At 43.2% G+C, this 24,350-nt stretch overlaps 1 protein-coding gene across 5 annotated transcripts in view; it reads left to right on the top strand.

Moving 5' to 3' along the window:
* The window catches only part of FAM110B (family with sequence similarity 110 member B), a 155,207-nt gene extending 132,926 nt beyond the window's left edge, over nt 1-22,281 (top strand). For 4 of the 5 annotated variants that reach the window (XM_032759728.2, XM_032759730.2, XM_032759727.2 and 1 more), the window contains one exon: nt 18,020-22,281. In XM_032759728.2, coding sequence (XP_032615619.1) covers nt 18,344-19,456 — 1,113 coding nt within the window. In that variant the 5' untranslated portion in view covers nt 18,020-18,343 and the 3' untranslated portion in view covers nt 19,457-22,281. Of the gene's footprint in view, nt 1-5,037; nt 5,092-18,019 lie in introns of all 5 variants that reach the window. The other variant, XM_032759729.2, reaches the window with a different exon arrangement.
* Nucleotides 22,282-24,350: the final 2,069 nt, after the last annotated feature.

The following is a 24,350-nucleotide window of genomic DNA, read 5'->3' as shown; positions in this document are numbered from 1 at the left end:
CTACATAGAAAATCTCAAATAATCTACACAAAAATGTAAATAAAAAGCCCTAGAACCAAAAGGTGAGTTCAGCAAGTTCGCAGAATATAAGATCAATGGACAAAAGTCAATTGTATTTCTCAATAGTGATGAGTATGTGGAAACTCATGTTAAAAATACTATACCATTTACACTGACTCAAAAAATGTAATACTTAAAAATAAATCTAATAAAACACATCTAGAACTTATATGCTGAAACCTACAAAACACTGATGAAAAAAATCAAAAATCTAAATAAATGGAGAGGCAGATCCCTGTTTATGGACAGGAAGGCTCAACGTAGTGAAGATGTCAGATTTCCTCAAAGTAAACAGGTTTAGCACAGTGCTTCTCAAATTCCATAAGGGGTTTTGGAGACTCTCTTTTAATGCATTTCATTTTTACAAGAACATCTAGAATTTGCATGTGTTTGGATGGATTGACCAGGGAAGTGATTTTTCTCACAATACACAAGTACTGCCAGTATGTCCAATTAAAAATAACCCTTTTACTATAAAAATATAGTTCACACCTTCTGTATGACAGACAGGCCCTGTGCTCAGTGTCTTCCAGCCTTCGCGCCATATCACCTTCACCATCACCCTGTGAGGAAGGTGCTGTTATGATCCCATTTAACACATGGTCAAAGGGAATCACACAAATGGAATTCTCTTGTCCAGAGTCACAGAGCTAAAAGGCAGGGAAGCAGGATTCAGACTAGACCAGCATGAGTCCTGCATCTGCTCTGCGTTCAGTGTTCCATGGCCTCCTAGGGGTCTTAGGGCCTTCTTTGGTTTCATCAGGATTGTCACATCAAGTGCTCTCAGAGAATTCTACTTTTCAAAAAATCACTGTAATCCTTACATCACTTCCCTCACCAGCACCCTGTGAGGCCCTGTTTTGAGTTTCCCCCGCCTACTATAGGATTTCAGTTTCAGTTAGAGAGCTGAACCCAAGGATTATTTAAATTGTCCAGCCATAGGGAAACATTTGATAGATACTTTTCAGGAAAAAAAAAATTAACTGTGCTTTGAGAATGTTGATTAAAAGAGCCCTTCTCATCTGTCAGAGAAGGATGGCTGTATAAGTATTTGTCTTTTGCCCTGCAAGTGGGGGAAATGGATTTGGGGATGACACATCACTTTTCTGAGGTATCAGAGGAAGTAGGTCACATTTTGCTGTTGATCGTACTGTTTGAAAAAGCTGGCATTGAAAAATGAGAAATTGCATTTTGAGTAGTTCTTTGTCCAAAGACTAGAAATATTTTCTGAGACAAACAATAAGTTTTATATATTTTTTTCCATCATCTCCCTAGGATAACTTTTCTTTTGTGGTCAATTTTAGCCTGCTAAAAGGAGTCATCGGCTCTTCATAGATGTATTGGCTGCATTTATTGAAATGTCTTTTCAAGTATCCTTGTAAACACAGGAAAGCTTCACCTCCTGAGTTCTAGAAACAACATTGGGAGTGATCCAGAATGCCTTAGTAAGTAAAATAGATGAAGGTTTAAAAGCCTCCGTCTATCTTTAGAGCTATTAAACAAAAGAGAAACATTCAATATCTTCCCTCTAGTAGTCAGTAAGAAAGAAGAATGTCACAAAAGAGTTCGATCCCCTCTAGGCTAATGTAAGGGAAACCACCTGAGTCAGAGTTGGTCTAGAGAGGCAAGCATTACACCCAGTGGTCTCTGATAGCATCTCAGCTCTGAGCCAGTGGCCTCAGGGCTACTGTGTCCCAAGTGGAGGATTAACAAGGTGATTACTAAACTGTACTCTCTGGCTAAATGTCTTCCAAAGACTATCGTAATCTCAGAAATAAGCTGACACATTACATGCAAATATAACGTGACCTTTTAGCACAGTTTATTGCAGAAACATCCAAATCTCGATAACATTAGAAGCTGCCTCTGTTGTCCAGTCAGCCACCCCCTTCGGGGCCCCTGTTGGTAGTATTTTAGCCCAATAAATGGCTCCTTTCCAGTGGTTCCCTTGGCCTGGAGGAAAGGAAGGCGCTGCTGGAGGCGCTGTACACATTCTGTGCCCTCTCATACATGCTATATGAGAAGTATGTGAGGCTTGAGGCTCAGGACCATAAAGGATGTGAGGGATCAACCCTGGCACAGATCACAGCTACTAGAACAGGGAGGAACAAAAGGCTGACAGCTTACCAAGGCAGAGCCACACCCATGCAGGGTCTCCAGTGCCCACGACTGATGAGATGCCGCACATACTGCTCCTTCTTTCTTCAGCTTTTACTTTTTTCATCCAGTCTGCTTAAACCTCCCTCTTCTTTACTGTCTTTTTTTTCTTAGATTTAATCTACTTATCAAAACCATTCTTGTCACTTTCTTAATATATTGCAATGATTTTTTTAATGCTTAAATTCTTATTACAGTTAATCTTTAAAATTCTGCCTTCATGTTCTGTCTTCCTGTTCCTTTCTTCTTGCTTTGAAAATAGAAGTTTCAAAGAAACATAGAACCTATTAGAAAGGAACTTGACATTCACCTGCCTCCTCCTTCCACCCATTATAGGAATTCCCTCTAAAATTTCTTGAACAGATGTTAAGTCTACCTCTGCATGAAGCATTCCTGGGATAAAAAGCTAGCACTTCTGTAAAAGCCAATGAATTCTAGTTTTGGACAGTTTGAATTGTTCAAAAATTCTTCCTTCTATTAATCTGCAAATTGCCTTTATAGTCTATGATGTTCATCTGATAATGTTTTCTCCAGTTCATTAAAAAGAACAGTAGCTAGCATATATTGCCCCCTCTACTATCATGAGCCCTGGTATCAGCCCCATGGCACAGCTAAGGAACCTAAAGTTAGAGAGACAATTCTTCAAGGTCATGCAGTGGTAAATGGGGGAGGGGACTCACATGTTCTGACCCTAGAACCTAGAACCTGCAGCCACACCAGCCTCTCCTCCTTATAGGCACAGTTTACATTTTCCCTTAGAATCCAACCATAAAATCTCCTCCCATCTCTACCCTGAATTGTGCAATCTGTTCTGTGGAATGTATGTGAATGCCTGAGCATGCCACAGAAACAGGGAATTGTGTCTTTTCCATTCGTGTCAATACCTCCAGTGCTAGTAACAGTGCCCGGCATGAGTATAAATTGAATGATTGAATCCCTTCCTTAGCTATTATATTATCTATGAATTCTTAGCTGTTTTCTCCTAAGATCTCTGATTCCCTGTTGATAAACTTTAAATTCACAGAAGCAGTACTTTCTTCCTCTGTCTTACAGATGATGAAATTATCACTCATCAGATGATTTGCTTCTGCCAGATGTCTAGCAAATGGAGAGTTGCAGCGACCTGTCCCTATTAGGTTTTGCCTCCATGACCATGAGGCCGTTGTTTACACATCAGCGTCTAAGAATATTCCCGCAACAGTATCGCTGTCTTCAACAGTAATTTCCACCTTAGTAAATCCTTGCTCTGCTTTTCTTTTCAGCACCCATGCTGTCATACTACATACTATATTGATTGATTGATTGATTGCCATGTATGTGAGCGCCACATAGTGTTTATTTTGTTCACTGCCTGGCACATTTGTAGATGCTCAGTAAACACTTGCTGAATGAACAAATACTCTAGTGGGGGTGTCCTGCCTTCTAGTTCTTCTGCCTTTATAAACTTGATTAAACAGTTTCCCTTTGAAGTGGTTCCCTTGAGGGCAGAGCTTGGGGGAAAGTTGCATTGTGTGGGTCTGCATGGTTGAAGGATCCGTCCCCAGAGATGGGCTCAGGCTTCACCAGGATAAGCTGATTTTTATCTAATCAGGTCATGACTAGACTGTTAGTTTTCTATTGCCCAGAATATATTCTAATTTCCTTATAAAGATATTAGAATACTTATTTTCCACGAAGGAGGGTGTCGCCACATTTTGAGAGCCCCTTGGAGAATCTCACCAAACAAAGGGCTTTTATTGTCACTGCCTCATATTGGATTCATTGGGCCTATTTTTTATATTTTATGAATGCCTCTCCTCAAAAAGTTTCACGTCATCTTCCTGCCTCTCACTCCCCCTCACTGATGTATCCTCCGGCACAGCAAGCACTCCTAACCGCGGCTTCTCCCTGTAGTAGGTACACACTCTCCCACCGTAGCAGGAAGGAGTTTTGCTGTGAAAGCAGCCTGGGGCTTGGCATCGTACAGGCTGGGGGTGGTGAGGGGGGCGCTGGCCAGCATTTTTTCCTTTTTTCCTTCCTGGCTGATGTTCAGGTCTGGCCCCTCTTCAGTCCTTGTGGCCACAGATGTTTCCATGACCATCCAGAGCAGTCTTAGGGCACAGGCTTAGAATACAGATGGCCCCGAGGTGGACAGCAGCTCCTTCAGCTGCAGGCAAGTCATTGAAACCTTCCACGTCTCCGCTTCCCCATCTGTCAAGTGGGAGAATGATAGGTGCTGGGCAGGGCAGGTAAATAGAAGACATCCACCCTGCCTGGCATGAGGTCTGGCTGGTGACAGGCAGCCAACAAATGGTTGCTGCTGTGTTCCTCTTCTTAAATTGAAGCTGCCTGTGCCCAAAATCAAAAGCTTAAGAGATCGTGAGGCACCAAACATCAGCAACTACCTTTTACTGCAAGCAAAGTTATGCTCTTTCTTGTTAAAACATAGGAGAAAACTTCATTTCTCACTCAACAACAAGAAAGCTAGAGACTGAGAATAAAAGAACTGTTTCTAAAAGCCAACTCCCTTTTTCACTTTGGGCAGTTATTTTTCTTTAGTAAACAGGAATGAGAAGTTTAAATGTTAATCAAGATAGAAGCAGGTGGTATCATTTTAACGTAAAAGCATGATGGAATCATGTAAAAAAAAGTACATTTTATTTTCATGTATATTGAAGGCAAAGTTTTCATGTCTAATGAAAGATGTATTTTCCTCTCCCAGCAATGTCTGTAATTTTTTAAAGTATTGATCAGATTACTTTTAATGTTGGTTTTAGATTATTATAATCCTTAGAGAGCCTCTTAAGTGAGCTTGATTTTGTTTTTTTTTCTTTTTAATAGCAGGCGCGAGTGGGGAGGCCGGAAGTGAACAGAGCCACTTTCATAATATATTAGGTGAGGTTTTTAGATTTGTATTCTTTTATCTTGGGGCAAAGGCACATCCTGAACTAAATACGTGTCACAGGAGATCTCTAAAAGAGATTCCAAACTCTGCTGTCCGCCAGTATCTGCTGTGCTGGGCAGGCAGGAGCCAGGCAGCTGCCCTCGGGTGTCCCATCCTTGTGGGAGGAGGGTCATTACCACCTCTCACCATTCGGGAATGAGGACCGTAAGGCAAGAGCCCGGGAGGAAGGATGGGACTCAGAAGGAGAGGTCAGAAAAGACTTCCCTGTAGTTGTGTTGATTCTTTTTTCAGCTTGGAAGACTCAAGAGGGGAGGAGATTCCAGGAGAGAGCGCAGAATGTGGAGGCAGGCATCAGAGAGCTTGGGAAGGAGGAGGGCGTCTTGGTCAGGGGAGGCTGGATAGAGGGGACAGAGCCTATGGTCTCAGACCCACATCCCCCTGACACCAGTCTCTCTTCTCCCTCCTAAGGCAGTGCCTACCTTCAGGCACAGCTGGACCCAACCTAGCTCTGCCCAGTGGAGCCCAAGCCTGCTGCTTTCCTTTCAAGGAGCTTAACGGCAGAGCTGAACTGGGCCTGGGCAAGGTGGATGAACTTAGTCATTGCTGAGCTTCCTGTCTCTTGAACCCAAAAATAATATTTCAAGTGCAGATTGTGATGAAGCCTTACCTTTAACATTCTAGGCTTGAAAATGATTTTATGTAAGGCATGTTAAGTGCTGGAAAGATGAAAGTATGTGCTGCAAGAAATAGGTGTCTATCGTCTTACATGTCTTATTTTGAAGATTAGTTATCCCACAGTTCAGTCTGAATCCACAGAAGTGAAAAACAAACTGTTCTTTTCAGAATATACTTAAGGCAAAGAACCAGTTGTTCTAACAACTTCTATACAAAGAACTCTTCAAGAGATGGAAAATAACTCTAGGTGTTTCTTGACAAATGAGATCAACAATATTCACTATTTTTTTTTAAGTGAACTTACTGGTTCTGCTGTAAAATTCTACCTTGTGTTCATTTCCTTTTGCCCCTTATTTGCGCTCTAAGCAGAATTCAATGCTAATGTGTTTCTTAGGTTGTGAATAAGCAGTCTCGTGTATTTGCCTTATATTGGAGATTACTCTAATCAAAAGGAGGTACCTGGAGTATCGTTTCAAATATATACACATTCCCAACTTCACTTCCCAAGATTTTATCTGACATTTTCACTGGGCCTTTACAATATGAAAGGATGTGCTAGATATTCTACTGAACGCTTAACATTTTAGTTCAACTCCGTGAACATTTGAATTAATGCCTACTATGTGCATAGCTGAGGGCTTTACTAAAAATAGCAGTAAAATTAGGTGATCTCTGCTCTTCATATGCTCTGTGCAGTAAGATACAATGAAACCACAGTCTTATGTTACTGTTCTTTGTCAAATCTTTCATTATTCAGCCAACTTTGATAGATCCACAGTCAGTAGCGTAAAGAAGGAAAATTTAAAATGAACAGAACTCAATTTATAAACAGTTTACCTTCTTTTTTGTGCATTTAAGCCATTAACAAGTAGCATGGTTGTTTGATTTAACAAAAAATCAAGGCTTTTTTTCGTCCTTCACCCTCTGGAGGAAGCTGGTATTAATACTAAACAGCGAATGGTCAAAAGAGTAGATTTTCAGAAGTAAAATATAATTAGTGTGGGTGCCTGAGCCATATTACTTTAATATAAAGCATTTAAAAATACATTTGGTGCTTCATACGTATCTCTTTAACAGCTGAAACAACACTGTGATAAGGTGGGGTGGGCCAAGCCATCCTTGTACCCACTTTGGTATGAAGCCCTCGCCCCTCCATAGCTGAACATCTTAGACAACCTCTTTAAATGTCTCTGGACATCAGTTTCCTCATCTGTAAAATGGGGATAACAATACTTGGTTTAGGGATATTTGCGGGATGAAACTTAAAAATGTGTGAAAGGCATTATTACAGTTCTGGGGACAACATATGTGCCTAATAAGAAATGGTCATTACTAATGGGGCATTATTACAGTTCTGGGGACATTGTATGTGCTTAATAAGAAGTGGTCATTACTAACAGGTAATGTAATTTTTGTAGCAATTTATCTAATACACTCACAGAGGAATTCCCCCAAAATACTGCTTTTTCTCCCTTCAAATTTAAATGTTTCATAATTTTATTATAACACACATTTTATTTCAGAGTAAATATCATCTTCTGCCCTAAGGCTGTTTACTAGAAATTAAAATATTTTTCAAAAAGAAATGTTCCGTATATATTGGCACAGTAAACTTTCTTATCATTTGTACTAGATTTGCCCTAGAGTACGAGTTTACACAGCTAAAGGAGAAAGCAGTAACATGCACAGTGCAGACCCTTAAAATCGACCTTGGTAGAAGCCCTGGGCACGGCTCCCCAAATCCACACCACCCTGGGTTCTGGTCTGAGCTCTCTTTGCCACTCACCAGTACTCACCCTCTCCTCTATACACGGGTATCAGACCGCCTCTTAAGCAGGCTCGCTGAGATGAGGTGTGGGAACTCACAGCACAAAGCCTTATGAACTGCAGGAGTTACTACCAGAGTTTATAATCACCGAGGTCGTTGAGTTGTTATTACTGTTGCTGGAAGGTGTGCCTGGGTCACCCAAAATGGGGAACCCACTAACTCTCAGACTCACAGTAGCCAGCAAGTCTCTTTTTTTTTTTTTTTTTTAATTAATTAATTAATTTTTTTTTTTTTTGAGACAGAGTTTAGCTCTGTCTCCAGGCTGAAGTTCAGTGATGCTGTCTCGGCTCACTGCAACCTCTGCCTCCCAGGCTCAAGCGATTTTCCTGCCTCACCCTCCCAAGTAGTTGGGATTACAGGCACGTGCTGCCACGCCCAGCTAATTTTTGTATTTTTAGTGGAGACAGGGTTTCACCTTGTTGGCCAGGATGGTCTCGATCTCCTGACCTCGGCCCACCTTGGCCTCCCAAAGTGCTGGGATTACAGGCGTGGGCCACCGTGCCCCAGCCCAGCAAGTCTTACAAACTCTGTGACTGGAGTAGACTAGTCTGTAAAAAAATGACAGTGGTCCCTTGACCTCCACATTCATTTAATATTTGGTCATGGCCTCACACATTGTCACAATTGAACGTGAAGCCACATAAAGCCTCCACAGGAGAGGAAACACTGGCAGAAAGGGGGATCATTTTATGTTTGTTTGGATAAGGCAGGCATTCTTACTGTATTTGTGTAAAGGAATTCTAGTAGCCCTGCTTTTTAATTACTTATAGTAATTTTCATCAAGCAAGTCATTATATTTCCAAGTGATTCTTGGCACTGGTTGGTTATGCACAGCACTGATTTCTGTAATCCCAAGTAAAAGGCAAGGCTCCCCCTCACTGATGCAAGTTAGGGGCCCTCTCATAATAACACATTCCCTACCTTAGGCCAAGGAAGAATGTTGAACTAAAAATGTGAAATTTTTTCTGACTCTCTATTTCATTATAGTTGTCTTAAATAGGAGGAAAACATTTTAAAAGAAACTTCTAACATTTTCGTTAATGGCTTTACTTACAAATGAAAATGAAGCGTGTGGATGACTTCTCTAAATGACCTTGGAGAATGACATTAAAGTAAAGAATCCATCATGGATTGAGATTTGACCGGCTATTTTTCTCCTACCACCAGATTTCATTTGTAATAATGGCTTTATTGTTTACTCTAGCCTGTTTCACTCACATAACCGTTTGCTTTGAAATTTGAAACTACATATTTTCTCTGTAACTCAAATAAAAATGGGGTCATACAAGTGACCTTTTAGCCAGAAACTGCACGGTCAATCCTCTTTGACAGAAATAGCACAGGCTCTATCATTTGAGAGTAATGGAATAATTTTAAGACAAAAGATCATTCATTTACCATAAAGCTTGAAATCTAATGATGGTGATTATCAGTGCCAAGTTGCAGACACTGGGGACAGCATTAAATAATAGCTTACATTGGCCGGGCACGGTGGCTCATGCCTGTAATCCCAGCACTTTGGGAGGCCGAGGCAGGTGGATCACCTTAGGTCAGGAGTTCGAGACCAGCCTGGCCAACATGGTAAAACCCCGTCTCTACTAAAAATACCAAAAATTAGCCAGGCATAGTGGCAGGCGCCTGTAATCCCAGCTACTCAGGAGGCTGAGACAGGAGAATCATTTGAAACAGGAGGCAGAGGTTGCAGTGAGCTGAGATTGCATCATTGCACTCCAGCCTGGGCAACACAGTGAGACTCCGTCTTAAAAAAAAAAAAATAGCTTACATTTACTGAACAATTTCCAGGCTGAGCTCCTGACTGAGCACTTTCATGTGTCACCTCAAGGAATTCTCACCCCAGCCAGCGAAGTGTAGGAATCATGGTTATCAATGTTCCATAAATGAGGAAACTCAGGTACACCAGCTGGAGAAACTTGCTCAGGGTCAAGTGTCCTGTGTTCTTTTTCCATGCCCTAAGCATTTGCCCCACTGAATTATCATTTCTATGCCTGGGTGAAATCTCAGACAGGACCTGTAGCCTTTTCAGTTCATCTTCAATAATTTAGAGTCCCCAGATCAGTTTCAGACATGGAAGAGTGCTGCCTCACATCAAGATCAAAACTCTACCTCTGGTCCAGTTAAACTGGTTTCTCTTCTCCCAGCTCAAGGCTGCGTTGGCTTGGAGACCCTGTGAAGAAGCATACTTAACAAGCATCATTTTCCCCTTGACTTGCTCCAGCTCCTCTCCTGCTCCTTATCAGACGGCTCTACCAGCCTCTACTGGGCAGACCCTGCATTGCGTAATGAGCAAGGGACGGACAGAGCATTCAGCGGAGGTGACAGGGTTTCTCTCCCTGGCTCTTGCAGGGGGAATCAATGTCCCCTGGGCATGGCACATTTCAGAGCTGGTTCTCTCTGGGAGCTTTTGGGTTCCGTGGAGGCAGCCACACCTCTGCTCAGCTAGTGGATGCCCCCAGCCTTCTCAGAGGAGGGCTTTGGGCAGACATTGTTTTCTGTTGGCCTCCTTTGAGGGGACTTCTTTGAGAATACTCCTAGACCATCTTTCCCCGGCACATGTGTGGGTCGAGCAAACCCTCATTTTTTTTTTTTTTTTTTTTTGAGACGGAGTCTTGCTCTGTCACCCAGGCTGGAGTGCAGTGGCGCGATCTGGGCTCACTGCAAGCTCCGCCTCCCGGGTTCACGCCATTCTCCTGCCTCAGCCTCTCCGAGTAGCTGGGACTACAGGCGCCCGCCACCACGCCCGGCTAATTTTTTTGTATTTTTAGTAGAGACGGGGTTTCACCGTGGTCTCAATCTCCTGACCTCGTGATCCGCCCGCCTCGGCCTCCCAAAGTGCTGGGATTACAAGCGTGAGCCGCCGCGCCCGGCCTAAACCGTCATTTTTGTGCCTGTGGAAACGCAGCTTCATCCTGCCTATGTGAGCTGGTTAGAGAGTCCATTATAGACTCTGCCCTTAGACTTCTCAGACCGGAGGTATAAGCCAGTTCCCAGGCTCTTCAGCTCCAAGGGGCCTGTGTTGGGCTTTTTTGGGTGGCCTTGAATTCAGCCCCAGCCAGTGTGAGGTGAGAGGAGGCTACGGCCACCATTGTGTACCTGATCACCCAGTGAAGGGCTTTAGGCAAAGCTATTCCCATTCCAGTAGACTTGCTAGTTTGCTTCGCCCACCTGACATCCTGTGAAACCTTTGTAGGTAACAAACTGTACCCAGTCCACTCCCTCCTGACTTGCCACTGGAAGGATCCTGTCACAACGTAGTGCATATTCACTTAACTCAAAATAACTTTTCTATTTGATCAACATGCCTGTGCGAGTTTTGTGCTGTTGCACTAGTATGCCTCAGCACACCTCAGGAGCACCACTGGGGTGGACATTCCTTGATCTGTATCTGTAAAAACATTAGAAGGTAAAAGTTGGCCTTCCCTGCATCTCTACACCTGGTTCAACATTTGCTTCCCATTCTCTGGTCGTGTAGAGTGGATGTGTCAAAAGAAACAAGACTTTAAAAGGTTGCTGAGAAAGTGGAGAAATGATTTACTCATCTTGTTGAAAAAAGTAAAGTGCCTGATTAAAACAAAATAATGGAAACCCAGAGCAAGAGGATACTTTATTAAATAACATTGGAAGACCTACTGTAGTCAGCTGAAAGAAAACGCTGAAATATGACTAGAATACTGGAATCAGGAGTTTAAATATTATTAGGAAAAGTCTGTGGTTTTAAAGAATTTATAACATGATAGTGTTGTTGTCAAGAAGATTATTTTACTTGCAATCCAGAGCTGATTGCTGATGGCAATACTAAGGTCAGAAAGAGAAGATTCAGCCATCAGAATTATAGATGGTGAGGGATTTCACCATGGAGATAAGAAAGAAAAAGACACAGCATTCAGTAATTGGAAAAGTGCAGGTCCTGAAAGGGTGATGGTTTTGACTTAATGTTTCCAGATGGTTGGCCCTCTGATTTCATACTTTCTGTCCAATTTATAGTGTGCAAAGTCAGTCTTTTTTGGTCAGCCTTTTACTCCTCCGTTCACTCTTTCACTTTTCTCCCTTACTTTTGCCTTCTTTACAAGTTATGCTCACAGTATAAAAGGGGTTAATGAAAGTGATGATGTGCTTGGAAGAGAAGGAAAAGGGAAGATGTTGAAAAGGATAGCATATCTTATTAATTAAAATGAATAGATACTTTGGGAGGCTGAGGCAGGTAGATCACAAGGTCAGGAGATCGAGACCATCCTGGCTAACACGGTGAAACCCTGTCTCTACTAAAATTACAAAAAAAATTAGCTGGGCATGGTGGTGGGTGCCTGTAGTCCCAGCTACTCGGAAGGCTGAGGCAGGAGAATGGGGTGAACCCAGGAGGTGGAGCTTGCAATGAACCGGGATTGCACCACTGCACTCCAGCCTGGGCAACAGAGCGAGACTCTGTTTCAAATAATAATAATAATAATAATAAATGTCTAAATAAAATGGATAAATAAAGGAAGCAATGGAATGCAATTGCTGTTGGTTAAAAATGGCTCAGGCAGAGGGAGCAGCAGGAATGGACACAGTGGGTGTGGAGGGACCACTGTAGTTGTAGTTCTGTTTGGCTTAAGCCCAGGGTGCAGAGGAAGAAGGGAGCAAGGATTGGAGGGGAGAGTGTATACTTCCCGCCAGCCACTTCTCCAGAGTCAAGTGGGAAGCCGGGAATGATTCATCCTCAACATGCACCTCCTCACCCTCTGCATCCTGTCTGTCTCCCAGTTCAGCCCAGTGCACCTCTTAAACATCTCTTGAAACTGTCTACTCTTTTCTCCACCCTAAAGCCACCCTCCTGGTAAGAGTGAAGTGAATGAAAATGCCTGTGTGCTCTTATTTAACCCACTCAAAAAACCCTCAAGAGGTAGGTACCATTGCTATCCCCATTTTCCAGATGGGAAATCTGAGGCACGAGAAGATAAAGTGAACTGCCCAAGGCTACTCAACCATCACGGGGCAGAATCATAGGCAGTGCCATATTGGGTGTTGCTCAGAGCCCAGCTGCCATGACCCCTTCCCTGGGAAGCTCTGACCCACCTTTTTGCAGCCACACTTAATCCCCACTCATCCTGTCCCCATACTGCAGCCAGGGGAGTTTAAAAAAATACAAGTATGACCATGTCAGCAATGCTCAATTACCCAGTAAAATCCAAAGTCATCTGCCTTTCCCCTACACCTAGTTGGCCTCTGACCGCTGTCCCCTAGCACTCCATACCAGCCATCGGAGTGTCTTGAATGTACCATGAACTCAAAAGCTGCCCTGATGAGGGATGCCCTCGCCTGCTGGGTCTTGATTGGAGTTTGTCTCCTCCTTACCTCTCCTTTACCTTCAAGTCCTTTGCCACAGTCCTGCCAAATTTATTTTCTGCATCATTCATTCAATTCACATTTATCAAATGCATTTTGAATCTTTTTTTTAAGTTCAGGATTTTTCTACATCTTACACATAATTGCTCCACGAATAGGTACTAATTAATTGAACACAGCCATAATTCAGTCAGTGCTCTTGTATTGTAAATGAATCTCTCTTCCATTTGTAAAGAATCCAAAAGTGAACATTGCCGTGGGAAACTGCATTTTTACTTCAAAGACAAGGATGTGACTGTTCTTAAAAGGAAAGCCAAGAGTATAGCTATGAGAGTGAGCGGAGTCAAGTTGGAACCTGATGCTTAAAGTCAGTAAGCACAAATACTATTACCAGAAAAATCAAAAAGCAGTGTTCCAGAGAACAGTTTTACACATATTGTAAACGTTTCGTTATCTGGTATGTTAGGAAACTAGAAGAATCAGTTCTAGAATTCTTAATAACTTCAAAGGTAAATTGCTTCTTTTATTTGCTCCCAAGAATGTTTGAGCTGAAGACATTTTTCAGCTCACCAGATTCAACACATTTGTTTTTATAGATAAGAAATTCAAGACACTTAGATGTTAGGTGACTTAGAGCTGAATTACTCAGCCTTGCTCTTTCAATACCCCCCTTTTCCTGCTGTGAGACACAGGAGAATTACTCATTCTCACATAGAAACTTCTGTGGGTGACTCCAGGTTGTGTTCAGTTCCCAGGGCCCTTGCTCTAACTCCAGTGCTTTCTTTCCTACTTAGAATTTAAAGACTAATTAGGCATTAACTATCCTTTTCTTTTTCGTTACCAGAAGCACTCTTTAAAGAGGAAGTAACAAAACAGCAGCCCACATTTGGCCAACAGTGTTTTTAATATTGAATTTTTAAGTCGGGACAGTTTGTGCAGAGCTCTGGATTTGCTGTTGTGTCAACAATGAGCCACATTCCCCATGGCAGCCCGTAGCTGGGGCCCCTTTCCCCAGGCCACACACTCTCCCATTATCTGCCTGGCCTCAGAGGCTTCGAGGCACAAATTGCCCGGATTACGGGAACTTTGGCTTTAGCATTTTTTTCAAATAAACTGTGTATGAAGTTCATTCTCTATATCTAACCACCTCCAGGATTGCAAATGTTCTTGAGGTCTCCCCAAGGTTATAGTTCAGCTGAGGGTCCTGTTCACCTGACTGCACCTGTGAGGAGCTGGCAGATTGGAAGTTAGAAAGGTTCAGGCCACTTTGGTTTTAAAAACTTGGAATTCTCTGAGATTGCTATTTCTGTGCCTAAAAAGCTCAGACTTTTGCTCATTCAGAGACAAGTAACTTTGGCCTGTTTCCTCTGTGCTGGAGGCATTTGGGTTCTAATGGGATGCTGGCTAGCACAGAAATGGGCTTCCCCCCTTTCCTGTTGCTACTCAAAGGCAACAAATGGCATCACCTGGAATCTGGTGAGAAATGTGTAATCTGGGTCTCACCCAAAATCTACCAAATCAGACTGTACTTTAAAGAGATCCTTGAGGGGTTTGCAGGCCCATTAAAGTTTGAGAAGCACACTAGAGTGAGTAGTGGGAGATAACATTGCTCTTCCTTGTCCTTGGGTCCTTTGTCCCCCAGCTGGCTCTATGTGCCACCTGTTCTCCCTGCACAGACCAGGACTCCCCTACAGATGATGTGCTCCCCCACCCGCCCCCCGCCACCATCACCCCTAGGCCAGATTGCTTTTGAGTTCACATTTGAGTTCATATCCGCTCTGATTCAGCGAACCATTTAGCATCTTGGCTCTGCCAAGTTTGTTTTCCCCAGTCCTTTTTATCCCTTCATGAAATTTTCAAATGGATGTTAAACAGGGTAGCATATAGCCAAGATGGTTTATGAATCGAAGTTTCTCCCACCCTCAGGCTGTGTTCTCTGTCCTGAGTCATAAGTCAAGGATCAGGCAAGGCTATATAATTATTTTTGTTGATGAAACCGTACGGGGCCAAGATCTAATTTTCCTTCCTCAAAACAACACGAAGCCCCTCTCAGCCTGGTGGTTGGCCTATCCCATCAGTGCCTGACTGCACCTCAGGGGGCCTGTTCAGGACATCAGAGGGCTGACAGCAAGGCCACAGCCAGTAGAGTGTCATGTGCCACAGTGCTCTCTGAACAGACGTCATGGTTATCTCAAAGTCTACACCACAAAACTCAGAGTATTTCTTCAGCACTATATAGCTCTGTCCCAGCACTATATAGCTCTGTCCAAGCCTGTACTGTTTCACAGTAAAAAATAAAAGAACCAGAGTTAAGGATTAAGTAAATATTACAAGACACAGCAACCTAAGTCACCTGCTTATTTTTGAAGTAGGTTTACTTTGTTGGCTAAACCAGGTAGAAAACTTGGAGTACGCCTTAGTATCCCACAAGACCCCAAACAGTATCTTTAGTTTGTTCTGTTGCTTTTGGGTCTTCCAATAAGATGAAGTTGTTTTTTTTTTCCTTCCCAGAGTTCACATCAAAACTATAAACTCTAACCATGGTCATGTCAAAACATCATCACTGTGTTGAAAATTATTAGGGAAATTGGGAATAGCAGAGGAGGAGTGGGAAGGGGTAGAAGCCAAAAGGAAATGAAGTATGAAATACTTACAGATAATTGCTATTTCTGACATAATTCTTTCACACAGATTTTAAGATTAGTAATTGTTGAGGGGTGTGGAACAATTGTGAGTGCTGGAGGAGCCGTCTTGAGGGTGTCTGCCACATGAATAGAGAAAGCAGTGTGCAAGGAAGACAAGCAGCTTTCTGGAAAATGCTTCTTAGAAGATACACTGGTATTCCTCACTCTTGTGAATCGACACTCAGGCTTTTTATTCAGTGTTGCCAACAGTACCAAAGCCTACCTTAACAGACACGCAGGTGTGCATGGAAGGCCATGCCAGTGGTGTAGGTGTTTTAGGCTTCTGGTCCTAATATGATAAAACTAGAAGAGAAGATGGTTAGAAGAGAAGCACAGGCCTGCATGAGGAGGAATGTTACATGAGAACTACAACTCATCTTCAGAGAGCACTGGCCTAGGAACAGTCAGTGTAGGACCATAGAAAAGTTCAGTCATTCACCAGTATTCCAACATGCCATTTTGAAACTGGAAGTAACTCCTTCATTCTTAGATCCTCAGAACCTCATGATTTTACAGGACGAAGGGATTGAAGGAATCTCGTCCAACTAACTCGTGCCCCAGGAGAAGGGAGATGAACTTTGTCTCCCACTGCCCACTAGGTGGTATTCCCACTGTAGTCCTCAGGCACAAAGCTGAAAGGTGCAGATCTTGGTCCTGCCCCTCACTGTGCCCCCAAACCTTCTGGTATTGTCATGGGATCAGCCCTCTCCCAAGAGTCCCGGGTATGATGCCCTCGGAGTTGCATCCTGGCCCAGGCTCTGCTGCCTGTTCTGGCTCTGAGTCTCTTCTGTAAAGAGGATGAGATTGTGCCTCCAGAGGAATCGGGGCTCCCTTCTGGCATTTCATTCAAAATGTGTTCAAAGAAACAATCTCATTTCATCTTAATGGGAGGTTTTTTTTTTTTTTTTAAACTAAATTGAGGTATCAAAATAGAACCACACAATTAAAGGAAATTGTTAATGTAGATATTGCCTTGGGGTTTCTCAAATCTTGCATAGGAAAATATTTTTATTAGAACAAATCCCTTCACAGATTACTAAAATTATCTCTAACAAAACATGGTGATGGGTTGCATTTAGAGATTTAAGAATTTCAGGAAATTATAAGGAGAAATATCAGCAGATGTGGTTGTAATATGACTTTATTTTGTAAATTAGTTATTTGGCATGTTAGTTGAATAGGTTACTCTCTTGACATTGCTAATTATAACCAAAGATGCTGTTAAGGTCATTAGCCCCTTGCTCTGGAGTGCTGATGCATTTGTAAATGTTCTCTGCCTGCAGTAACAGGCTATGGGAGGAATTGTTTCCAGGGGCTGCAGGGTGTTACATTATATGGCATATGAAATAAAAAGACTCCTTACAGAATTACAGCAGGAATATTGATAAACGTTCAACTATTGACAAGTGAGTTTTGTTGTTGTTGTTGGCTTGGTAGTCAAGTTGTCCCAATGAAAGCTTACCTGTTACCCAAGTTTTCTATAGTATTAAAGTAACATATTTTTAGGTATGATTGACACTTTTAAGACTTTGTTCCTAGTACTGTAGGGGATTTGGGAATATACATACCATAAAGAAACTTTTGATTTCTGCTCATTAAGTATGAATAATTATGGATAACTTAGGGACAAATTATCTACTCACATGGTAAATCTGGAAGTATTTCTAGGTATCTTCTAATGTTAAAAAAAAGTAAGCTTGTGTTTAATGGGTGGAACTCCATACACATTTGTGGTTTTCAGGAGAAAGTGTTTTTAAATATATTGGTTGGCCAAAGTAAGATAACTGAAAAATGTTGAGTTTTTTTTTTTTTTTTAAACTTCGTAGCTTTGCTGCCAATCCCATTTCTTGCCCTTTTCAGTTTATGAAGTTAAAAAAGTGACTGTTGCAAGTATTCCTGAGAGATTGGTAGTACAGAGGGAGAAGTTTTGCTTCATTGCAAAAGAGTTAATTCACGACGTTGCATCCGGGGCCACGGAAGGGATTCGTAGGAACTCAGTGGCATGTAATGAGCTGGGGAACTGGGCTTGGCTAAGCCCTCATTCCTACGTTCATCTAGTATTTGCTGGGTTTTGAGCTAAGAAATGCCAACGGGGGTGTTCAGAAGGCGGATCTCACCAATCCGGAGGCAGCTGGAAGAGTTCGCGCGTGGGAAACCTCAGCCCTTTCTTTCTTCCCAGCACAGCGTTGTGCTGCCGCGCGTCGGCGCAGGCGGGGGCGCAAGGCCCGGGTCGTCCCCGTTGCGCGGTTGGGGAAACAGCTACTAAGCTGCGGCCCACGACCCTCGGCCGCGTAGGGGCGGGGCGGGGGCGCTGTGGGGTTTCTCTGTTGCTAGAGCCGTGATGTCACCCGCCCCTCCTAACCCGCGGTTGGTTGTTTTGTGTTTCAGCTCTGCCTGCAGTTGAACACAAAGACCTGGAGGAGACTCCCACCTCCTTCAGGGAGAAGAAAGGAGGCAGCGAAGCAGATTAAAGGAACTTGTGGCTTGTGGCCTTTTTGTGCAAGGGCTGCCTGGAAGGGGAGAAAAGTGTATGAAAGCCACCGTGGCGGTTAATGAGCTGTGAGATGAGGAGCTGCTGCGGCCGCTGCTGCTGACACTCGCACCCAGGCTGCACCCGCCGCCCTTGGCGCTTCATGTACATGTGTCTATTCAGGCCGTGCGGAGGCGCCCAGAAGAGCATCCAACACGGCTGCCGGGGAAAGACCGCCCACCATGCCCACGGAGACCCTACAGACAGGTAGCATGGTGAAGCCGGTCAGCCCCGCGGGCACCTTCACCTCTGCCGTGCCCCTGCGCATCCTGAACAAGGGGCCAGACTACTTCCGCAGGCAGGCCGAGCCCAACCCCAAGAGGCTCAGCGCCGTGGAGAGGCTGGAGGCCGACAAGGCCAAGTACGTCAAGAGCCAGGAGGTGATCAACGCCAAGCAGGAGCCCGTGAAGCCCGCCGTGCTGGCCAAGCCCCCGGTGTGCCCAGCTGCCAAGCGCGCACTGGGCAGCCCCACGCTCAAAGTGTTCGGCAACCACGCCAAGACCGAGAGCGGCGTGCAGAGGGAGAACCTGAAGCTGGAGATCCTGAAGAACATCATCAATAGCTCCGAGGGCTCCAGCTCGGGCTCAGGGCACAAGCACAGCTCCCGCAACTGGCCGCCCCACCGGTCGGAAGCCACTGACCTGCACCGTCACTCTTTCGCGGAGTCCCTGAAGGTCTACCCCACGCAGGGCCGCAGCAGCCCGCAGGAGGGCGGCTCCCACGTGAGCAGGAGACTGCTGGAGCAGTCAGCCGAGTCCTTCCTCCACGTGTCCCACAGCTCTTCGGACATCCGCAAGGTGACCAGCGTGAAGCCCCTCAAGGCCATCCCCTGCAGTAGCTCTGCCCCTCCCCTGCCTCCCAAGCCCAAAATCGCAGCCATCGCCTCCATGAAGTCCCCCGAGGCCGACCCTGTGGAACCAGCTTGTGGAGTCAGCCGAAGACCCTCCCTCCAGCGGTCTAAGTCAGACTTGAGTGACAGATATTTCCGAGTGGACGCGGACGTGGAGAGGTTCTTCAACTACTGTGGACTGGACCCGGAAGAGCTGGAAAACCTGGGAATGGAAAACTTTGCAAGGGCTAATTCTGACATAATATCCCTCAACTTCCGCAGCGCAAGCATGATCAGCTCAGACTGTGAACAGTCTCAGGACAGTAACAGTGACCTTAGAAATGATGACAGTGCCAATGACCGTGTGCCGTATGGCATTTCTGCCATCGAAAGAAATGCTAGAATCATCAAGTGGTTATATAGCATCAAACAAGCTAGAGAGTCACAGAAGGTCTCCCACGTGTAAGACAAGACAGTGCGTGGAAAGGAAGGGAGCGTGGGTCTCTGTGCTTACGCAGTTGTGACGGTTGTGAGGTCTCCTTGAAGTGTTGTGAGCTTCTCCACTCTTTGTGTTGCTTGTTGTGCAATGTTTTCAAGTTGCATGCTTGTCAACATGGGGACTGACCTGGCTTCCACGTCACCATCGCTACAGAGCCTGGCTGAACACGCGTCATCTGCCGAAAGTTTCAGGCCAGGATCTAATTAGGGCTTTGCTTTTAAGCAAAACTGTTTACATGAAAATGGTATACAACTTCTTCGATATTTATGTGGTTCTTGTGTTTTTATATCCCGCGCTATTGTGTCTTAATTAAAAGTTTTATCAACTGGCTTTTAAGTTGAGAGCAGAATCTTTTTGAAATAAAAAGCCACTTTGCCTACATGTGAGACTATTCCAGTGGGACAGTAAATGGGATCTGCTACCAAACAGATAGTGACTGACCGAACATAGAACCAGGCTGGGTTTTCTGTGGAATAAAGTGGTGAGCCTGACGTTAATCGTTTACATGTTGAAATTCTCTTGCCACTTAGTGAAGCAGTCGTTGGGGTAACAATGCTACGTTTTGTGTCCAATTCAGTGTGTAAATGTTGGTGGTTCTATGTAATACTGACCCCAAGGAAAGACGATCAGATACAAAGAAGGATGTTTAAATCTAGGAGGTTGGGTGTTTAGGGGTTTTGTTGATGTTGTTCTGCTTTGGGATAATTCCGAAATTTCTAATATTATCTTTCGACAGAATGGCCACCCTAAAACAAATACTGAATGCCTTTAAAAAAAAAAAGTTGTGGTTTTTGTTTTGTTTTGTTTTTTTTCGGTCGAGAACTACTAATTTCATGCTGTTTCTCTCTCCCTTTGTTGTTATTTGATTTGGGGGAAGGGAGTGAGGCTTGTGCAGATTTGAGCTATCTAAAGACATGAACAGAAGTGAAAATACCAGCCATATCAGTAGAGCCTCCCATTCAAAAGTGAACACACTTGGTAGCTGAACCATATCTGAGCAGCGTGATTCTGTTGTCTTGCATATGTTATTCTCTCAGGCTGTGGGTCTTTGTTACAGCTCTAGGAAACCGTAGAAATACAATGCTATGTAGCTTTTCCACCCCGTGGTCTCTAGTGCTGCCTATCAACTTGTCCCCTTTTTTCCCAATAACCTGTCTTCCAGGTGGTACAGTTAGCTGTCACTCAGCTGACACTATGATGTGGCAGCAGAGAGGGAAACCTACAAGTGGTTTGCCTCATTGCCTTTGCCACATCTGAAGTTCTCAGCAGCACTACCTTAGACTTCATCAGCTAATAGGAAACTTTTTATGGTGTAAATGCTGTAAGACTTTGTACATACTTCAGTTGTTATGAAATCTTTAAAGAAAAAAAAGAAAAAGTTACGCTAATAAATTGCTGTGGTGCAGGCACTAATGGTGGTGGTTTCTCTTTGTCCTGTATTCTCCTTCCACAAAAGTTTAACTTTGGACTATGAATCAGAAGCAGATTTTTGATAGGCTTGAAGAAACATTATTTCATTAAGTTATTTTCACCATATTCCAGTGACTCTAAACACCAGTGTTCTTAATTGTGGCTCTAGCAATGTGCTTTTGCTAAACTGATTACATCAAGGTTCCTAAAATGTGCTGCAGCATCTCAGTTCACACTTGTGTTATTTTTGTCTTTTCTTAAACATCAGGATTTTTTACATCTTCCACACGACTCTTCAGCTGTAAATATTTATGAGTTCTCACCTTGGAGGCACACCTTTGAAATGTATGGCTTTGTTTTTATTTGTACCAGCCCAACATCCCTACCATGGCATGTGTTCGTACACTCACTCCTTCACTCCTCCACTCCTTCCTTCATTCCTCTTCAAAATGTCACTTTTTGAGTGACTCATTTCAGATATCATGGTAGGCATGAGACTGCCATAGTCAACAACACAGTCTCTGCCTCAAGGAACTTAGATTTTCCCCTTTATTTTAAGAGAAATAACATTACTCTTAGTGGACATGCTCTATCTGTTATATTTGGACAATGAGTATTCCATGATTATTTATTGCATCAAGTTATTTGAAAATTAATGCTTTTATAAAATTCCATATACTATGCAAATGTAAAATGAAGCCCTATTTAAAAGGTAATTTTCAGAGACAAATTATATGATTCTCAACTATTACTGCTTATAAATATTTTGCTTCTGAAAAGCAAATTTGCTTCCTTGACTCTTTCTCCTGGTTTTGAATTCTGCCTGGTTTTTTTATTCATGTTCAGTAAAACTAAAACCCTGCTTCCCAGAATAACTATTTTGGAATGCAGCTATGAGTGGGGGTGATACAATGTGTTCAATATAATAGAATAAAAATAAGTTTTCTAAAAAAAAAAAAAGAAGCAAAATTTTCCTTCCTACCATTTGTGTAGAAATGTGGCTTTTTAAAACATACATGACTTAGCATTGACATATTCATCTCTTTCAGTAGTATTCATCTCTTTCTAGAGCTACTGAAATACCAAAAATAGATATTATTTTCCTAAGGAAACCCTTGTCTGGGGAGATGAGCACTTAGCTAATTTACTATCACTGCTTGTGCTATTTGAGTCATAGGCAGTGTTTGAATCTTCCAGTATTTCAGTACTGTGCAATCTGTATTCAGACAGGCCTATAAATCACCCCACTATAATTCAGTCTAATCCTCTGTGGTCTTACTTGTACAATGGACAGATGTGAGGCTTTTGGTTCCAGTGGAAGATGGGTGCTCTTTATTTTCTTTTTGTTCTTGAACTAGCATTTCTATAAAGAACTATTTCAAATGCTTAATATTAAATCGTTAGAGTGTGGCATTTCTTGTGAAGTACTCGTTGTGACGGGCTCGTTCTTCTAAGCTCGTGGAAGTATCGTGTGTGTGTGTGTGCATGATGGTATTATTGGTATAAATATGGTGTTATCATATAGTTCACATTTTTTTTCCTACACAATGCAGAGTGAAACATGATTGCACTAGATGGCCTTAGAAACTACCTGTTTCTTTCTGAAAACCACCAAATCTTAAGACAGTCCTCCCATATGCAACCCCTCTGCCATTGCCTTAGTTCATATTCTCATCATCTCTTACCTGAACTGTTGATTCTAGAAGTTCCTAACTGGAAGTCTCCCTCACTCCCCAACCAGCCTCTTCCCCATTCCATTTCACACCAGAAATATCATCATCAACTCTGATCATGTCACTCCCCTGTGTAAAGACATCCTCTGGCTTGAATTGGTTGCTGATAGGCTAAATCCTAACTTCCTATAACAGAGAAAGTTGGGCATATGACTCTCAGATCTCGGTCACCAAGCCCAGGCCCCCAGGCTCCAACCAAAGGGAAGTTTCCTCTGGAAACTTTTCACCACTGCATTTGTAATCTGTTGTGTAACAAATTGTCCCCAAACTCAGCAACTTAAAACAATAAACAATTATTATCATAGTTCCTGTGGATCAGGAATGCTAGAGGGCTTAGCCAAGTGGTGTTGGCTCAGGGTATTTCAGGAGGTTGCAGACAAGATGGCGGCTGGGGCTTGACCACTTCCAAGATGGCTCACAAGGTATTAGCAAGAGGCTTCAATTCTCTACAGCATGGGCCTCTCCCAGGGTCTGCCTGAGAGTCCTTATAATATAGGATCTGGTTTCCCCTAGAGGGAGTGACCAAGGAGAGGGAGCAAGGAGGATGCCACAATTCCTCATACAGTTCAGTGTCCTGGGTCACACACATTCACTGTGTGTGATGGCTGTCCATCACATTCAGTTCACTCAAAATGGGTCACTAAATATAGCTCCCCCTCCCAGGGAGAGGAGTGCGGCCCATATTTTAAAGGGAGGAATATCAAGGAACTTGTGGACATATCTTAAAACTACCATTGCTGCTGAGTTTCAGTAGCTCTTCACTGGAAGGATGCTTTCTCCTCCCTCCTTGACCACACAGACACTTGCTGTTTCAATACTCAACACAGTCATCAATCAGTGCATTTTTTTTTTTGAGTTTCTATGTTGCCTTTCCCCATTAGATTATATTTTTTCGTCATGGCCATGACCCAGCCTTTTCTAGCCTAAATGGTGCCTTCGTGTGAATTTTAAAAATGTGTGCCTTCCTCAAAACATTTTATTCCCTGCCAAAAAAAAAAAAGAAAACATCCTAATAAACATACGAATCTCTAATGACTGTGATGCAAACTGTGGTCCCAGAGTTGGGCAGCAAGCAACGAACACAGCAGCCCAGGGTGTACAATAGATGCTTAATTAGTATGTACTGACTTCTTTTTTTCCACGTTCACATCCTATGCTAAACTATAAATGTTGCCGCAATAAACCCAAAGTGATAGTTATTGTCCCCATTTTAGAGGTGAAGAAACTTAGTTCCATGGAGATAATGCACCTTAACCAAGATCCCAGAGAAAGGAACTTGCAGAGTGGAACTTGAAACTCAACTCTGATATGAAATGTTTTGAGGAAGGCATGCCCTCCCTACAGCCCAGTTGAAGACAAGAAGAGGCAAACTAAGTGTGTTATGCTTAAACACAGAAGGGCCCTTACATTCATTTTGATATTTTTAACTGATGCCTGTGTGAAAAAACAGTCCTCAAGCAGTCAAAATTTCAGCGATTTCATTTGTACCTAAATGGGAGCCCATAAAGTTAGAAAAAGACTTCAGCTCTTCCACTGTGAGTAACACACAGCCCACTGAGTTCAAAGAGACAAGGACATTCGAATTGTGTGCTTTCAGTTTTGAGTGTGTCATATTTTAAAATCGCATCCTGTCTGTTTTGATCAAGGACTTTTAGAAGGGTGGAGAAAAATCGCCACAATTCAACAATCAGGAAACACATTTTAACTTGAGTCAGCAT

Source organism: Hylobates moloch, unplaced genomic scaffold (assembly GCF_009828535.3).
Source record: "Hylobates moloch isolate HMO894 unplaced genomic scaffold, HMol_V3 SCAFFOLD_9, whole genome shotgun sequence".
Taxonomy (NCBI): Eukaryota; Metazoa; Chordata; class Mammalia; order Primates; family Hylobatidae; genus Hylobates; species Hylobates moloch.
This window is presented reverse-complemented; position numbering and strand designations above follow the sequence as displayed.